At 42.1% G+C, this 20,136-nt stretch overlaps 1 protein-coding gene and 1 long non-coding RNA gene across 4 annotated transcripts in view; one reads left to right on the forward strand and one right to left on the reverse strand.

Moving 5' to 3' along the window:
• The window catches only part of LOC134285238 (uncharacterized), a 227,301-nt gene extending 218,448 nt beyond the window's left edge, over window positions 1–8,853 (forward strand). Inside the window, exon 2 of the long non-coding RNA XR_009996240.1 lies at window positions 8,706–8,853. This is a non-coding gene — a long non-coding RNA (uncharacterized LOC134285238). The remainder of the gene's footprint in view (window positions 1–8,705) is intronic.
• The window catches only part of LOC109427676 (TOX high mobility group box family member 4-A), a 370,265-nt gene that overhangs the window by 30,720 nt on the left and 319,409 nt on the right, over window positions 1–20,136 (reverse strand). For all 3 annotated transcript variants that reach the window (XM_062845691.1, XM_062845690.1, XM_062845689.1), the window contains one exon: window positions 5,691–5,771. In XM_062845691.1, coding sequence (XP_062701675.1) covers window positions 5,691–5,771 — 81 coding nt within the window. The remainder of the gene's footprint in view (window positions 1–5,690; window positions 5,772–20,136) is intronic.

Below are 20,136 nucleotides of genomic sequence, written 5' to 3' on the forward strand. Positions count from 1 at the left end.
CATTGGTAAAATTTTGAGCAAGATCGAATAAGTTTTCTGAAAGTTATAGAACTTTTAATAAAACTTATAAGATTGTTTAACACATTTTTAAAACGTTATATCTCAATATGTACTCGATGAGACTTTTTCAATCTTTTCTGTGTTACAGCTCATACCTAAGGCTTCTATATGCAGCTTCGTTTGAGGTTTTATATTCACTACAATAAATATGAAAAGTGGAGCGGACCTGTTGTGGTGGTTAGAATACTTGACTATCACGCCGAGGACCTGGTATCGAATCCCACTCCCGACATACTCACAAAATGTGGGTTCTTCCTTCGGAAGGGAAGTAAACCGTGAGTCCCGAGATGAACTAGCCTAGGGTTAAAAATCTCGTTAAAACAGACAAAAAAAAATATGAAAAATCTGTATGCAAATGTTCAGAGTATTATTTGGAAATTTATCATATTTTGATCAATAAACGTGCCAAGTATTTCCAACCTTTTTAAACTCTTTTAATGTAATATTTTTAAACAGGACCTACTAAACTACATATGAAGAGTAGGTCCTATGCATTTTTCGTTCAGTTAATGCACTTTTATTGGTGGAAAACGTTTGGCAGATTATATGTGCAAAATATGGTAATTTTTTAAATATCGTCAATTACATAAGCACATTTTTCATATTTTTTGTAGTGAATATAAAACCTCAAACGTAGCTGCATATGGAAGCCTTAGGTTTAAGCTGTAACACAAAAAAAAATGAAAAAGTTTCATCGAGTTCATATTAAGATATAATGTTTCAAAAATGTGTTCAAAAATCTTATAAGTTTTACTAAAAGTTCTATAACTTTCAGAAAACTTATTCGATCTCGCTCAAAGTTTCACCAATGGAGCAATAATATATGATTCATGATTGGTCAAAATTTCAGCGTTTTTGATTAACGTATAAAAAAGTTATAAACATTTGAATGAAAAACTATTTTGACAAAAATTTGCTGTACGGACAATTGTTTGGTACACTGTACGTAACGTTCTACGTTTTGGCGGGTATCATGCTGCAGCATGATTGCCCACGCTGCGTTCTTTTCAACCAAAATCTCTCCATACCTACTCCACAAAGCTCTGTTTTTCTTCTAAACTATATGGGAAAATCTGCTCAAACGACACCCGAACAGGAAGGTCCGGGTAATATGAGGTTAAGGCCGTCTTCTACAACAAAAGTAAAAGCCAGGACTACTCTCTCCTCGACCCACTAAACATATACTCATGGTCGCCAAATCCTTCGTCTCTCCTGCATTGCTTCAGAGAGGGGCTAGTGCATATCGCACCCTCAAGGTTAGCTGCGTAGCCTGCAGCAACGAACATCGATGACTCGCTATGGGGAGTCCACCAAGTTAGCATGCTGACGCTTAACCAGTTTCCCGAGTAGTTCTTACCATTCGCTTTGTCCTCGGAAGGGTGGACACCACGCCTGCTTTCAACTGCACAGCAAGTATCAAGAACTGATACTGCGTGTACAGCGATTCGACCTTCCCGCAAGTACATAAGGCCCTATCAGCCAGCACACTGAAAGACGTGCCGACATGGGGCTGCCACCTGCCTTGACCTTGCCGAGGACCCCTTTCCAACCGCGGCTCGGTTCCAACCCAGTAGATCGAGGCCACGACAGCAACGCTATCAGGATGTTCTTCCCGAGGCCACTTAATCGCTGTAAGGGTCGATTTCGACCGTATTGCATATGAACTAGCCATTCTCCTAGTCTACGCACCACCTCCTCTGTAGCTCCAAGCCGTTGAAACTGCATTCCAGCTAATAGTCACCCTCTGGACAAGAGTTGTGTCCTCCCCGCATATTGCAAGCATGCGGTCAAACATTGGGCGAAAACGCGAACACACGAACAAAACGTGTTCCGCGGTTCCCTCTAAACCAGCACAAACTGGACATTCGGGAGAACTCGCATGACCGAAACGATCGGCAGCAGCCATGGCTTGAAAGGACCTCCCAGACAACCAGTTATCGTATAACATGTTTCATATGATGATAACGTGGAGGCCATATGCGTGCATGCCTCCATTTAGGGGCTGTCCATTAATTACGTAAGGGAATTTTTACGATTTTTCGACACCCCCTCCCCCCTTGTAAGATTTTTTGTATGACAACCTAAAATTTTTTCTATGGCGCGTAAGATTTCTCAAACCTTCCCTCCCCCCATAAACCCTTACGTAATTATTGGACAGCCCCTTAGGCGCATGTAAAATTTACGCATATCGCCTCCATTTTAACATCTCTTTCAATATCGCGATCACTAGTTGACTGGACTGAGTCAGGTGAAACGTTACTTACCCATCGCGCCTGTTATTCCAACTATCTACCCTCGGGATCAACCTATGTGTCCATCTTCCTTTGGTGTAACTGCCCCACGCGCGCTGCCATTTGACCATGGAGACCATCTGTGGGAGTTCCACCGAAAATCTCTTCAGAAATCGTTCTAAAAGTTCCAAAGAGAATTTCCTTAAGAATTCCTCAAAATACTTCTCTATGTGTTCTGCCGCAAATTTCCTCTAGAAGATAAACTTTTAATCCCTAGGTAAGTTCTGTCAGGAATTCATTTGAAAGTATTATTCACTGGGGATACTTCTCGAAGTTCCAATAGAAATTCCTAACAGGAGTACCGCCGAGAATACTAAGTAGTTACTGTAGAAGTTCCACCGTACATTCCTGCAGGAATTCCATCGGGAATTTCTCTACAAGTTTTACCAAATAGTGCACTAAAATTTTCGCAGAAAATTCAGCGGAAAGTTTTCCTTCGGAAATTTCTCTATGCAGCATCAAGTTATTACGTAATAATGAAATCTTAATTTTCGGACCACTCCCCCTCCATAACGCATTTTTGTGTGTGAAAATCCAGAGTTTCACTCTAATTTCTCTTGGATTCTCACCGTAAATTTGTTTAGAAGTTTAACCGATTTTTTTTTTCCTGGGAGCTCCATCAGATAGTCTTTCAAGAGTTTTGCTGTGAATATCTGTAGGAGCTCCGCAACACAGATGCTTCGTGAATTCCTCTTGGAGCTCCTCTGGAAATTCCTCTTGAATTTACAATAGTTACACCGGATATTCCTCTGGAATTTATAGTAGGTACACCCAGAGAAGTTTCACCGGAAAATCCCCTAGGAGTTCCACTAAATGCCCTATGTTTCTGGTTCATAGTTTTTATGGATACTCCACATGGAATTCTTCAAAGACTTTCATTCGATTGTTTTTAAGATTTTCATCGGGAAACCCTCCAAGATTTCCTTAATTTTATTATTTCTTTAATTTGAAAAAAAAAACAGTTCCACAAGGAATTCCGCAAGTACTTCCACAGGAATTGTCCTAAGAGTTCCACCGCTTATTCTTTTAGGGTTTCTACCAAGAATCTGTCTAGCAGAATTGTCTTTCTAAGAGTTCCTTCGGAATTTTTCTTATAAATTTTCCATAAGTTCCGGAGGAGATCGACCTGATAATGCCTTCAACAGATTCTCTGAGAAGCTCTTAGAGAAATTCTCCGCGGAAATTTTAGATGATTTATCGGTGTAAAACACAATTTGAGTTACTCTGATGACCATTGCCGAGATCGAGATCATCTTTGAACGAACTTTAATGTGGCTTGCAGTCTCAATAAATTGGCATGCGAATTTGTTTTCTTGACTCCAAAGTTTGGAACCCAATTTGTAATCTTCACAGTCGAAAATCGCAAGACAAGATCAAGATCAGCATTTGTTCATTTCTATACCAGAACATTAATGTAATAAAAATTAAGCCGTCAAGGGAAATTACCCTTACTCCCTTCGGCATAGAGTATCTTCGTGCCGATGATTAGCAGACAAAGCTCTCAGTAAATTCCAGTAGAAGTGCTAAAAAAAAAGTTGAGAAGCAGTATTTTTTCCAGTTGGGATGTTATGCCAAGAAGAAGAAGAAGATGACTATAAATCTCTTTTTGTATCACAAGAACAACAGACGAAGATTGAACCATGTGGCGCCGGGTTTTGAAGTGAAAGCTATGAAGTTCATTGTCATTACCCAATTGACCTGCTTCCGGAGTCCCTGTAACCCATTCAGCAATGACCAGACCTGCCCAGAACCCCTCCAAAAACGATCCTAAACAATATGTTTCTCATTTCAGTGAAGTGTGCAGAGAAGTTATGCAATAAAATGCATAAAGGGAATACATTTATGGATTTTCAAGCACATAGCAACGATGAAAACTAATATTTCGGATGTTCCGGATTTTCGGAACCGGTTCTCAATAATTAGTCAATATTAATGTCTATAATCAAAGTCCACGTAAATACCTTTCCAACAATTCTTGGACGGTCCTGATTACTTGTTTGGTTGCAAAGTTATAGCTTGTCAAAGTTAGGGTCTGAAAAGCGGCATTTTTCAGTTGAAGAAGGTTCCCGGTGGCCACAGTGGCCAAGTCCGGATTTCTCCGGTGGTTTTGAAAACTAGACTTGTGGCCCTTTCATTTGAGCCAAAGAGATCCAAAATCGGAAAAGCCACTGATTTTTGCGAGCTGTTCAAAGTTTGGGGTCAAAAATGACCCCAGGGTCTTATTTGTAACTTTTTTTATGGGAGCGCTCCTAAGGGTCGTTCAATACTTTTTATTTTTGGGAAAGGTTTATTTCCGCGAAAAAATAATTGTCAGAAAATTTCAGATTGCTTGATTTGGTAAAAGGAAATATTTTGCATGAGTCGTTAATTGAGATGTTAATTGCCCAATTTATCTTTTGACTGCTTAAAAAAATATTTCCATGCTTAATGGCTTGCAGTCAAAAAAGCCCAAAATCGCATATTTTACCCTATAAATGGAGGTATAGCTCAAAATTGTGACGTGCTGGAGCAAATCTGAGCCCGGATTCGGAATCAGCGGCCCAAATTCGGTCAGAGACACATAAGTTTTATTTTTTATTTTTTGTTACGCTGTGTTATTGCACACCTTAAAAACTCGCCAATTGTTGCACACCCCATGCTCTTCTTATGAGGTGTGCAACAATTGGCGATTCACCCTATACTGAAATCTTCAGAAACGACCCAGAAATCCCCTGGAATCCATTTACAGTCTTCCTTGAGACTAGGCAACTGTACCAAGTGCGAAGCTTGATAACATTGGTTTGTGATTTTCTCGATGTAGATAAGTTAGCCTCAACAGAGAACGTCATAAATCTTACAAGTTTTATTCGAGAGCGTCAATTTTAACATTCATGTTCCTGTGTGAAACGAAATTTTATGTTCAATATCTCAAGTAACCTGGGCGGGAACTTCAAACCAAAACGTATTGAAGAATAGTTTTGCTTGGTTTGCGTTTATGATGATGCCAATAACAATAAGCGATGCTATGATGAATCATCAATAAATACAGCTAGAATATGAAATGTTACGTGGGTATTGATCCGAAGACCTATATAGTTCACTGATTTTCAATTAACTTGGAGATCGATCGCGTCGACGTACGAGCATAAAAAATAATCTTTTATGTCTTCATGTTTCTATCACGAGAAGTTGAGTATGGATATGTTACATAATTCCCTTTTCGAAATGATGAAGAAAATTTTCTAACATATTTTATCATTCTTTATGTCAAAAGTCACATCTGTTTGTTCAAATTCAAAATCCTTGTACATAAAGAACAGCATAATGCAGTGCTTTTAAACAAATCAACTAAGTACTTACCTTGGACACTAAACTCGCTCGGTACGCCGCTAATGCTTTCAGGTATTCCTTTTTGGCAGCCTCGGTTTTCTTCTTGTACACCTGGAAATGGTAATTCGGAGAGAGAGAGAGACAGAGAAAAAAAAAAGATGATGTCAGTTCAGTTTGTAGATTTCGACGGCGCAATAACATAGATAGAGCGCATAGCACACAAATAACAATCAAATTGGACGTATTGTAGCCTCTTCTTACATACGTCGGACGGTTCGGTACAGACATCAGGCAGAACAACAAAAAACGAAATTGAAAAGAGCTCTTCTTCTGGCAATAAAAATGAGATCAAGGAGATTGCAGCAATAGCAACAGCAGCAGCAGCAGCAGCAGTCAGCGAGTGAGGGCGGAACAGTCAGTGTTTCAACATTCCCTGGTATGATTTATAGCCGTTATTAAATTCCTATTACAATCTAAATTACACCGTATGTGATATTAGTACATGAAACAGTACATAGGGGCTGTCCATAAACCACGTGGTCATTTTTTTGGAACTTCTCAACACCCCCCCCCCCCCCCCCCCCGCGTGGTCATTAGTCCATACATTTTTTTTTATTTGTCCATACAAAATGGTCATTGGCCGAAGCCCCCCCCCCCCCCCCCTCATGACCACGTGGTTTATGGACAGCCCCATAGAGTGCGCACATATGGTCGTCGGAGTCATGAATAGTTCCACTGAAACAATATCCAACGATTATTTTTTACGACAGTTACGGGAGCTTACTGTTGTGGTGGGTGGATGAGTAACACTATATCATTGCCTTTCAAACAAGTCGTTGAAGATTCTTCAAATTGCACCTCACACATTGTTATTTTGTACGTATATATTGATTAAAGGACTCGCTGACAGATGCAAATACATCATTTTGGACATCCGGAGCGAACCCCGATGGCACCTCGCCCCATCACTCACTCGCTTCTCTTCACTCGTTCAACCGTGTACCAACCAGCCAAGGATCAACTTGCTGGCGCAGTTTCCACTCTGGAGTGAGCTCGCTTCTCAAAATCCATCGTTTGGGTTCTCATCAATTATGGAATTTTTCATTTAGAAAGCATACAAATTGCTCTTGCACCCAAAACAGGATACCAACCTCTACGTGTATGTACTGACTGGCTTACTGATGATGTGGAGCTAGTGACTGTACGGAGCGCCGTCATCATTGTATGTAGATTTTCAACTCAACTAAGAAGGTAAACAATCCGAAAATGTTAGAGCTTCCGGAAAAAAGGATCCTCTCTAGGTCCACACATTAGTTTCTGGGAAAATGCGGCCCCACCAAACGAGGTTATAAAACGGAAGATAATTAAATGTTTGACTTGGGTGTTGTGGCCCCTTTGTTTTTTGATGAATTGGATTTGTTGGACCTTTCGGGTGGAAGGGTTGAAGGTCTTCTTGAAAAGGGAATATACATTTTTGAACGTAATGGAATGCTAAACTAATGTTGTGAAAAAACCGACATTTGAGTTGTATAAGAAGCAATCAGATTTCATTGGGTATTACACGTCATTTATTATAAGCGTCTTAACTTTATTACTCTGACACGATAAAGGCTGGGTAATGCGTAACAGGTCTCATTTAGATCACTAGCTGCTTCCCAGTAACTCCTATTCCTACCTCCCCGTGGTATCGGCTGCGGATATTCCGGAAGGAAGCACAGAAGATCAATGGTACGCCATCAAGAACGCCTTCATCGCCACCGACGAGAATAAATTGGGTGAGCTATGCACTCGGAAAAAGCAGTGGATCACAGATGATACCTGGAGGAAGGTAGAGGAGCGAAGGAACGCCAAAGCCGCGATAGAGCGAGTAAAAACATGAGCAGCCAAAGCCGTAGCCCGTCAGCGCTATTCGGCTCTCTAGAAGGAAGTGAAGCACTCATGTAGGCGGCACGAAAGAGCGTGGGCGAGCTCCCTAGCTGACGAAAGCGAGAAAGCCGCACTTGTCTCCTCCAGGATGTCTCACGTCGTCTTAGTGGGACTAAGATGAATGTTATGATGCCCTTGAGAGACACGTCTAGACAGTTATTTACCGACCCGGCTGAACAATTGAAACGCTGGATCGAGCACTTTGGAAACATTTTTCAAGTATTGGCCATGCCATCAACACATCAGCGTGGTCCGCCAAGGGTTCGACGCATTACCCGTGTTAACACCGAAGCTCCATGATCCGTGCAGGAGATAGAAACAGCCATCTGCAGCATCAAATCGAACAGAGCTCCGGGAGTTGATCGCATATCAGACGTGGACACGTTCAATGCTTCCAGTGAGCTTTTCGCTCTTTTAACCAGACATGGGCAACACACCAAACCGTGCCGCACCGGTGGCGTGTTTGCCCGTAAACACACCACCATGTGTGTTCATATCACCACCTTCGTTCAGCTTCTACTGATGAACACGCAGTGCGACTGGCGAAACACTCGTGTCGGTGTTATAAATCGAGCCTCAGTTTCGGCTCCGTGTTTCAGTTTTGGTTGGGCACGGAGGCCGAGTGTTTCCGATTGTATGAAACACCAAAGCAGTGAGCTCGGCCACAGTGCGTGGTAGCTTGGCTGCATCAGAGGCACTGAGTCAGAAGGGATGAGAAAGACACAAAAGGAGCCGCCAAGTACTTCACTCTCGTCGTCGACCAAGCATTTGCAACTGGTGCTGGAGAATGAACGGCACCGAGCGCTTGAACTCGCACGAGTGTTTTGCATGATCGGAAACACTCGGGATCCGTGTTACCCGAAGCGTCAAACACCGTGCCCAGTGCCTGAGCACCGCCACCGACACCGGTGTTGAGCCAGACAAGGTGCGTGTTCGTTCTGAAACACGGAGAGCTAGGTGGTGGCTTGGCACCCACGGTGGTGTGTTTGAGCATCGACTCCTCGTGCAGTGCAGTGTTTGGACATGTCTGCTTTTAACCCTCCTTTGGCATTAGGGTCATTTTTGACCCAAACCGTACACTGTGTCAGCGAGCTGCTGCCAGCATGATGCAAAAGCAAGGTTAAGGAAGCACGACACTAGACAACGGACTAGCATGCAACGCCCAGTGGCACAGCCGAAAACTTTTCCTGACAGCTGCGGCGGGAATCGAACCCGCGCTCCTCAGCACGATGCGACTAAGAGCTTGGTGACCCTAGCCGCACGACCACGGAGCCGCACAACATATCAGCTGAGATGCTCAAAGCTGACCCCGTAGTATCCGTACAACTACTGCATCAATTATTCTGCTACATATGAGATACCGCGACATTTCCAGCTGACTGGATGTAAGGTGTCTTAGTCAGTACCCAAAAAGGGTGACCTAACCGTATGCCATAATTGGCGGGGCATTATGTTATGGTTCTTAAAGTTCGCTGCAAAGTGATCTTTAATCGGATTCAGGAAAAGATTGACGCAACTTTCCGATGGCAGCAAGCAGAATCCTGTGTAGACCATATTGTCACGTTCCGTATCATCTTAGGGCAAATCAATGAATTCCAAGAGTCTCTCTACCTGGTGTTCACTGATTATGAAAAAGTTTTCGACCGTCTCAATCACGAAAACATGTGGGAAGCCCTCAGGCGCAAGAGTGTCCCTGAGAAAATCATCGGTCTCATTGAAGCCAGGGCCGGATGTACGGGGGGGCCGGGGGGGCCCGGGCCCCGGGCCCCCTCATTTTAGGGGCCCCCACAAAGACCTTTTTTGGTTATTACACGCCAACTTTTTGTTTCATATTGCTCAAATACTGTTTGAAAACGAAGAAATTTTGTTTAAGTCCTTCGCCAAGGGGCCTCCGCATCCGCTCGGGCCCCGGGCCCCCACAATCCTTAATCCGGGCCTGATTGAAGCACAGTACGGGGCATTTTAGTTCAGAGTACTGCACAACGGTGCCCTGTCCGACCCCATCCGGGTTGTCGCTGGAGCGAGGCAAGGATGTATACTATCACCGTTTCTGTTCCTCATCATAATAGACGAGATTTTGGTAGGTGCGATTAATCGTGAACCAAATCGTGGGTTGCTGTGGCAGCCCATTACCACGAAGCACCTAAATGACTTCGAAATGGCTGATGACGTTACTCTCCTAGCTCAACGACGCTCTGATGTGCAGAGCAAGCTCGATGATTTTTGTTTTTTATCTGTATTAACGAGATTTTTAGCCCGAGGCTAGTTCATCTCGGGACCCACGCTTTACTTCCCTTCCGAAGGAAGAACTCACATTTTGCGAGTTTGTCGGGAGTTGGATTCGATCCCAGGTCCTCGGCGTGATAGTCGTCGTCGATGCCATCAAAAGCCGATAGCGACAGAAATTAGGGAGCGAAAGTGAAGGTGGGTCGGCCACGCTCTATGCAAGGGCGGGAACGAAATATGCAAACAAACGTTAGATTGGAACCTAGCAGGACATTACAGCAGAGGAAGGTTCATAGGCCCATGGTGGCGCAACCTCAACAACGAAATAAAGCAAGTCGTAAGAAATTTCACCTGGCTACAGGTCAAGGCGATGGCGAGCAATCGCCCGGGATGGAGCTCTTTTAATTCGGTCCTCTGCACCACCGTGGATGCTCAGGGCTGAAAGTAAGTGGTATCGGCCGGAAATGGTGAGCAACCATAGGGAAGATCGGGTAACCAACCATGGTGGAAATCCTAGTCGTAGGCTGACAAAGGAAAGGGGTGGGGGTTTGCTTCCCCATATTACGGCGGTTGATCGATGTCCGAGTGCTAGGGAAGGACTGTGCACTATATCGTTGTCCGACAAGTATGAGGTTCATGTCCGGTCAGCTAGCCGTAAAAACGACAATGGAAAATCATCAGTAAAAACAACTGCAATGACCCCAGTGAAGAAACAGGACTTGCGATTGGAAACTGGTACGTGGTGATCTCTCAACTTCATGGGGAACACCTGCATATTCACCGATCTACTGGAAGTTCGCGGATTCGACATCGTAGCGCTGCAGGAGGTGTGTTCGACAGGATCCATAGTGCGAACGTTTAGATATAATCATACCATCTACAAGATGACGAAAGCCGAGCACGCCGAGAGCACTCTACGCGCAGCTCACATGCGAGTACAACCGCTACCCAAGCCACGACGTGAAGTTCATCACAACATATCTAAACGCTCTATATAAGGAAGGAAGAAATCATACCGACGATCGGAGAAATTGAAAAGTTCAGAACCGATCAGCTTACGAATAAAAACGGCCTTCGACTTATCGACTTTGTCGCTACCAAGAACATGGTCACACGTAGAACCTTTTTCCAACAACAATCCCTATCGTTACACCTGGAAATCACCACAACAGAAGAAATTCTGTTTAATGCACGGCACCTCTCCGATATTAACCCAGGACTAAAAAACGTGTGGTATCGCTTGGCCAAAGACGCGACTGCTCGAGGATTAACGACGTCCGGGCCTATCTTGGCGGCGCTAACATCGGCTCTCACTACCTAGTGATGGTGAAACGTCGACCAAAACAATTATCAATAGCATATGGTACCGACGTCCACTACGATACAACCTAGAGCGACTGAAGCAACCGGATGTCGCCGCCACAACATACACGCAGAATCGCGAGGCAGCGTTGCCAGACGAGGGCGAGCTCGATGTGGCACCTCTAGTACAATCAACGACGTAGCCGCGAAGATCATCGGTTACGTGGAACGGAGCTAATGGAACGAATAGTTCGATGAGGAGTGCAGAGCAATTTTGGAGAAGAACGCAGCGTGGGCGATAATGGTCCAACCCAGCTGAACGTGGAACGATTCAAACAGAAACGGAAACCGCAGTTCCGATTTGTTTCGAAAAAAAAAACGCAGCCAGAAAGAAGCAGGGTACGAGTAAATGGGTTTCGATTTGTAAATTACCAAGCCGGCTTTATCGACGGCTGATCGACAACGGTTCGGATCTTCAGCGCACGGCGAATGCTTCAGAAATGGAGTAAATACCAGGTCCCAGCTCATTCGATTTTCGCTGAGGACCACGACAAGGCGACTGACTCTCATGCCCAGTGTCTTAATTTGTCAAATTACAGTCATCCTTACCGACGCCCAGGGGCTCCTGCGTCGTAGATTTGTTTTTGTTTTGATTATCGTCTCGACAACCCGTGTACCACTCTCTGAAGTTCAAGCGATGAAAAATTCATTACCTCGCTGCCTGCTGAATTTCAAACACCCACTGATATTCAAAGTCAGCAAATTCATCTTCAATTGATATTTTTTGGTTTAAGCACGTTTTAAAAGCAAAAAGTGCTGCTGGTGGATACCATTCAACTAAAGCAAGCATAATAAATATAATTAGGGCAACATATCGAAATTTTCGTGTCTTAAGTAGCCTAAAATCACAAAAAGTCATTTCCAAATTAAAAAATTCATATTCACATTCACCGAGCTCGAACTGAAGATCAAAACAGAACTTCAGCTACAGTTAATTACACTACGAGGCGTCACTCTCATTGTCTTGCTTTCTCTTTGTCATGTTCATTCTCGGCGTCATGTTGGTGGGAGACTGCATTCGTTTGTTTGTGTTCGTTTTCGCTCTGATTGAACATCATTAGGCTGAATTTTTTAGGCACTGCTCATGCCTACTCTTCAACATTTTCACGATATCCGATCAATTTGTGTACTTTGCGAACGACATGAACATTATCGCCATTTGAAACGGTAGCCGATATGTACACCTGCCTGAAACGCGCCCCCAGCAAAGTCCAACTGGTGGTGAATGCGTAAAAAAACAAAGTACATGCTACTGGGCGAAACCGATTTCGATAAGATTGATTGGAAGAAACAGCACAATACACTGGAATACCTGCGAAGTTTCTTCACTAATGACAACAATAGGAGCCGTGAAATTCGATGGCGCTTCGTTAGAGCAATTCGTAGCAGAAGAAACTTTGATCAGGCTCTCGCTCCAAATGTACCGTATACAAAGCGCTTATTACACTGGTGGTCCTCTTCGGGCACAAGAAGTGAACCATGTTCGAGGAGGACACCTAGGACACCTAAGTACTCAATTGTTCTTCGTCGGTGGGTAGGAGAACAGTGTGTGATGGCGAAGGATGAGCCGCGAGTTCGCTGCACTCTTCGACGAGCCTCGCATCCAGAAGATGGCCAAAGCCGGCATGATATGGCGGGAAGGCCATGCTGCAAGAATGCCGAACCAGAACACCGCAAAATTGGTGTTCGCCACAGATGCGGTTGGAACAAGAAGACGCTGAGAGCAGCGGGGAAGATCGGTTGATTAGGTAGAACGTGGTTAGGCGAACATCGAACGTGAAGGAGCGGTAGCCGCATATCGAGTAGTATGACGTACTGTCCTTGATTATTTTTTATTCCTAATGTGCTGTATTGCTGATAAATCTATGTATGTAAGATGTTAGGTAAAGGGTGAGTCGTTAATTATTGTGCCACCCTAGCTTCAGCTGATTCGCAAATTGTTTACAGTTAACGAAATGAAACCAAATTTTTACAGTAGTTTAGTATATGTATGTATTTCAACTTTTTGGTATAGGTTCAAATTTAGGATGCGTTTTAATGAAATTTAAGACATTTGCAATTGACGCCGTCCATGTGGACATGATCAGGCTCCACTTGAAACAAATAATTAAAGCTCTCAGGTTTGTTTATGCGCATCGTGCCTGGTTTTCACCCAGCTCCAAGCTTATGTTTCACTGACAACCGTTCCTGAAACCTATTGACGAACATTAAGATGATCCGATAATGTATAATCATTAACTGTGCCAAGGCGCGATATCATGATTTTTGATTTTAGCATGTGATTGTACAACATCTTTTTTAGAACTGTTAACTAAATTTATTCTATATCGACCGGAATCTCATTGATAATTGCTCAATTCATTATATGTAAACAATAGACTATAAGAAGAAACTGTGTAAAATTTGGTTGATTTTGGTGAAGTAGGAAAAAAGTTACGTTAGTTTGAAAATGGCACAAAAATGGAAAACCGATCAATTTCCATCCATAAATTTTTAAAACATAAACAGTCGATAGTGAATTGCACCGCATCCATCACTCTCGCTTTTTAAAAGCCTCAATAAACCCATTTTACAATGAAATTTCCACCGCAGAGGAGATGAAAATGGAGAAAGTGAAAATTAACCAATTGTTCGGATGTACCTACAGTATGCACATGAACTGAACCCAATATTAACAGCAGGAAAAAAAATCCATCGAATCCATTTGAGAGCAGTTTATGTGTGTAGTAACCGTGTGAGTGAGTATGCGATTACGTTTTTTTTTCAGTTGTGTGCGCCCCTCGCAGTTCCCCAGTTGGTTCGGTGTAACTATTTACCGCCATTCAAAATAAATCATTTTAATTGCCGAAAATTTAAACAATAATCATAAGCATAAATCATCACCCGGCTCTTTTGGTCCCGGTTATTGATGGTGGGCCGCTGTTCGGCGTTAGTGCAAGCAAAGGGGAAAACTTTAAGGAGCATAACATGCATGCATCGAGCTTTACTTAATTTGGCTTGCCGTGATTGCAGTGAAACGTTTGTGAATCTATGAAGGAGGATTAAGTTTTAGAATGCATATTCCAATAATTACACACAAATTACGGATCAAACGGAGAGGGTTGTGGTACATAGATTTACAGACTTGGTACTACTCGTCTTTCGCTGTTGATCCCTATTCATTAACACTACCGTTGGTAATGGGGATTATGTAGGATTAGAGTAAATCGATACTAATGTCGTTTTCGTTTATGAACTTGGGTTGGAACTGGAACTGAGAGCTCAAGAGTTCCGGAATCTCTTTATTGATTTGGTTGCGGTAAAATTTCATGAATACTCGCTATCTACCACACTCAAGTGATTTAGATGATGTCGTTGATACTACAACGGCCTTTATCATGGAAGCTTTTGAAGAAGCTTCCCTCTGCGGTCTGTGAAGACCACTACGGGAACCCCTTGGTGATACTCTGATCTGACGAAGCTTAGGAAACAATGTAGAAAGAGTTGGAACAGACGACGTTCGGCTGGATCGGAGGCTTTCAGATCGGCTCGTAAGGCCTACCAAAAAGCTCTTCGGTCTGCTGAACGATCCGGCTGTAAAAACCTCTGGACTATTTCCAGCAGGAAAAATTGCTGTATCCAACCCAGAAGGGACTTCTGCAGGGATTCCTGCTAATACCAGAATCTCTTATAGAGAGATTCCTGCAAAATCTTCGGAGAAATCCATGATTGGAAGAATCCCTGAAAAGAGATCAGGAGGATTCTTTAAATGAATTCCAGGAGAATCCTTAAAGAAATTCCAGCAGGAGTCTTCAAATGATATCCAGGAGGAATCCTCAAAGGAATTCTTGGAGAAATTCCCGATGGAATGCCAGGACGACTACTTGAAGGATTTCCAGGAGTAGCCCCGAAAGAATTCTACGAGAAATCCGCGAAGTAATTCAAGAATGAATCACTGAAGGAATAGCACAGAAATCGCCGAAGGAGCTCTAGGAGGAGTCAACAAAGGATATGTATGAGGTACTTGAAGTAATTTCAGGAGGAATCTCCCAGCGGAATTCCCAGCGGAATTCCTGAAGGAATTGCAGGAGGTTTCTCCTAAGGATTTAAAGGAGGAATCTCTGAAATTCCTGAGAGGAATCCCGAAGGATTTCAGGGCGGAATACCCAAAGGATTCTCAGGATGAATCCCCGAAGAGTTTCCATGGGGAATCCCGAAGAATTTGCAGAAGGAATCCGTGAAGGATTTCCAGCAGGAATCTTAGTAGGATTTCCAGGAGGAACCCCTGATAGAAATCCTGGAAGAATTCTTGTAGGAACTCCTTGAGGAAATCCTGAAGATATGCCTGATTATAGTCCTAAATAAGTTTTTTTAAAGAACTCCAAGAAGAATCCTTGAAGGAAATCCTGTAGGAATCTCCAAAAGAATTCTGGGAGAATTCCCTAAAGATGTTCCAGAGGAAGTCATCGAAGAATATCCGAAACTCGAAAGTCTTGTAGCAGCAATCCCCGAAAGAATGCTTGTAGGAAAACCTGAAGGGATTCCAGCAGGAATCGCAAAGGAATCCCAGAAGGATTTTTTCTAAGGAATTTGAGGAAAAATCCTCGAAGACTTTTGAGGAGGAATCCACGAAGTTCGGCTTTTCAGGCCCGTATGAAGTTGATCACCAATGTTAACTTCTTTTCCTGATCAGCCTAGATAGCTGTGTAGTGTCGGTAGCGGTTGGTTAAACTGGCTAAGAATAGCACTACGGACCGCCTGTTCCAGTGGTAGGCAGTCATGCCATATTATTTTATCAAAAATCCGTATCAATACAGATTTTTCTGTATCACCGTATTAAAGGGTATATAGCAGATACCGAGAGTCCTAGATTTCAGTAGAAACCAATAAAAATGTACTGCTTTTTAACTGTTTTTATTTTTTACTGGTATTTATTATCTAAAACATGTGTGAAAATGTACAAACGTCCATAAATTATTTAATGTGTTTGTTAAATTTATTGAAAATATCTTCAAATTGTATGCTTTCCGGAGAAATCTGCATCATATTTTGAAAATCTGTATTTTTCTGTGCTCTGTATCTTGTCTGTATAGAAGGTAAAAAATCTGTATAATACAGAACAATCTGTATATTTGGCATGTATGGTGATAGGAGTCCATTATTCAGGTGACCCCTAATTCAAGGCTTTATGCTTACCGTGCCTAGGAATAAATGGTTAGGGGAGTCTTATAACAACCTATTCGCAAATGGAGCCTGTTGAGTACCAGGGCACTCTCCACAGTATTTTGCCATTACTGCGCTAACCGGAGCAATAGTGCAGTAGACCTTGTGTTTCTCCGAGACAATCAGCTGCCCTTCTTAAGTTTCAAACTTGAGACTAAATAAGGGCGGGATTATGAATATGTTAATAATTAGTTTAAATTGTCACTTATATGGTATCGCATTATGCGTTTTACACAGTGTATTCTGTACATCCTCGCCTTTGGCGCATTCAAATCGATACCGAACTGGCTTTATTGTGGCTATTCTTTTTGTGCTGTGTTTTTTAAGAGATAAATCTTGCCTAGTTTGGGTAGTGGCTTCCCAAGGAAACCTTGTGAATCCGGTGTTTGCTACTTTTAGTAAAAATGAAATGGCAAACTTGCGTGTCATGCCTCGAGCATGTGTGCTTGTCAACATCGCAATCGTTGCTACACTCATCTCTGAACTAACCACTAGAGATGTATGTGCTATCACAATCGATGTATCTGTTGGAAAACTCAACAGGAAATATGTACGTTTATTGTTCGGTTTATTTACCGCATGATGAACAATCCCCTACAGATGCTTTCAAGCAAGTCATCGCATACTGCACTTCAAAAGGCCTTCCGCTAGTTGTTGACAATGATGCTAATGCTCACCATATAATTTGGGGTAGCTCAGACATCAATTGGAGAGGCTCCAGTTTGATGGAATACTTAAGTAGTACAGATCTTGGATTACTTAACATAGGCAACCGCCCAACCTTCATGGTATCTGCTAGAGAGGAAGTGTAAGACATAACGCTTTGCTCTAGTAGAATTAGTCACGAGCTGACCAATTGGCATGTGTCAAATGAAGAATCTTTATCTGATCATCGCTACATCTTTTTTAAACATGTGAATGTTACTTCACAAACTTTGCGTTTCAGGAATTTCCGGTCAACCAACAGGGATCTCTTTACCGATTTGATTGCAGCCAAATTTCATGGATACTCACCATCCATTGACACTCCAAGTGATTTATATGATGCCGCTGATACTACAACGTCCTTTATCATGGAAGCTTTTGAAGAAGCTTCTCTCTGCGGTCTTTCAAGACCACAACGGGTGCCTCTTGGTGGAACTCTGATCTGGTGAAGCTATGGAATTGATTGAATGGGCACTAACAGCTTTGCTCCTTTCAGATCTCCTGGAGCAGATGGGATATACCCTATTTTGCTTTAGAAGGGATTTGATTATTTCAAACATGTTTTGGGAAAAAATACATGTTTGCAGTTTTGCTACAAGGTATATTCCCAAATCCTGGATATTACTGTAAAGTTTATTCCGAAATTGGGTCGTGCGTCGTATGAAGAAGCAAAAAGTTTCAAACCTATCAGTTTGACCTCTGTTCTTCAGAAATGCTAAGAACGCATTGTCGATCATCACATCTGTAACCTAATTGCTTGGATTCGGGTCGAAAGTATCCGCGATCCACGTGTCTGGTTACCCGTAGCTAGTGACTTAAGCGCCACCTTCAACAGAAGGGCCACTAGCACTGTTTATGTCCGGCCAAAGACTCTTCTCTGAGGGCAGGTTGTTGTTCCCAATCACCGTAAATTCACTTAATCTCCCTTTCCAAACCCAACCAATCTTAAACCAATCAGAAAACCGAAGCTAGAACTGAGACCTAAAATACTATAAAATCATCGCACTTCATATCAAAAAACTCGAGCACTGATGGAGACGCATGGTTACTTAAAATGATTGAAATAATATTTACAAAAAAAAATGATTAACTCAGGCAATTTAAAGAAATTCAACTTGAAAACTTAATTCTAAAACGCTTCCCAAAGAAACTAAAGAAAAACTAAAGAAAATTCAAGTTCAATTTTTAAAATTTAATTCGCGAAAAAGTGTGAAAGCAAAAACTAGGAACTAAGGTATTTAACTACTACGTGTATTTACAATATGTTACAAATTCCCCCAACTTTTTTCAGAGCTCATTCTTCGAGTGCACAAAACTAAAACGGGCTTACTTGCTGGCCAGCTGGCTTGGGGTTCCAACGAAGGATGGCTTCACGTGGCGTCGACGCACTTCTGTTCCTCGGAGCGGTTCGGGAATCGCCGTATTCTAAGAGGCCGCACAGCAGATTCTTCGGGAAAATTGTCCCGGAATCGTGGGTGGTGGACAGCTGCTTGCCAGTTAGCGACGACCGAGCGTGGGACGGCCACGTACTTTGGGCTCCAGACAAACACCCACGTTGAATGGGTTTAGCCACCTATTCAACGCATACAATTTCAGCCCAAGCACTCATCACTATTTCAATAAAAAATTACCTTTAAGTACGGCCGATTTTACTTCACACTCTTTTTGACGTTATTGAACCACTTCCGAATAAACTATTCAAAAAATCAACTTTGGGAAAACAATTAGAATTAAAATTAACTAACACTTAACATTAAGTTCAACTCACTTAACCGTTTTAAGATTCAACAACTAACACTTTTACGTTTTCAAATCAACCACCTTGAACAACGGTTTCCACCAGAGTAAAGAGAGTTTGATATGAGTGCCCCAACCCCTTTTATAGGTTCAGCCCACTGATCAGTACTGTCTACTTTCCTGATTTCTGATTGGTCCAAATATGGTTTCCGGTTTTTCTTTTGAAATTTATAGTGAATTTTGATTGGCTGGAAAAAGGGTTTCCGGTTTCGGGTTGTCTTTCTATAGTCTAGCACTTCTTCTCGAATTTCCAAATTATTCGAGTACGAAGGAAAAGCGCATAAAGAATTCCGCCTGCAGGTATGCAATGTACGTGCTTTTTAAAGGATATCGTTTTAGTACTCGAGCAGACATACCGATTCCTACCACTAGGTGTCTCTAAACGCCACAACGATAAAACGATCAAACTGTTGGGCATACACGGTAAACCAAAATTGAACAGATTAAAAAAAAGAATTATTTAAACAATTTTAAAATTGTTTTAATAATAACAAGCACATGTTACAAAGACATTTGTTACATTCGCCCATACTAATTTTTCCAAATTTAAAAATACGCTACACACTCTCACGCAATAACTATGAAATGAATATTGACCTTTTCTCTATTAGAATGTATATCTATATTTACAATCTTTATGTGACAACTACGGACCTACATTTGACTGGTTGGAAAAAAAAACTATTTACAAGTGTCAATCGTTTCAACTTGTAGCTATCTTGTCTTGGAGATTAATTGGTGATTCCTCAACTCAAATCGCAAACATTCCATCTCACATTCATACAACTATACTAAGATTGCCTCAATTGCTACGCAATAGGCGATTCCCCCCCTTACCCAATTTTGAATTACTCCATACATAATGGAAGAAAATGAATGACCGACATGGAAATTATTATCCAATAACTTCATAAATATATGAAAGAAATAATTACCGACTGTTGCTTTTCCAGCATAACTTCATAAAAATATGAAAGAAATAATCTCAACTTATTTTCTAACCAATTCTAACCCATTTCATGCACACATTACTAAACGCATTCATTATTATCGTTTCGGAAATCACATGGGCTATTGCATAACTTCTGGGTTTACTGGATGTTTTCGAACTTCGTATCTTATTGGAATCTATTGGAATGGGTGGTAGTATTCGTATCGCAAAACGGGTGGGGTGGTAACGGGTGGTTTATTTACATTGAACTGTCAGAAGTGAAAGAATGAGATTTTCCTTATGTACCGGTTATATAAGATAATAGTT

Source organism: Aedes albopictus, chromosome 1, assembly GCF_035046485.1.
Source record: "Aedes albopictus strain Foshan chromosome 1, AalbF5, whole genome shotgun sequence".
Taxonomy (NCBI): domain Eukaryota; kingdom Metazoa; phylum Arthropoda; class Insecta; order Diptera; family Culicidae; genus Aedes; species Aedes albopictus.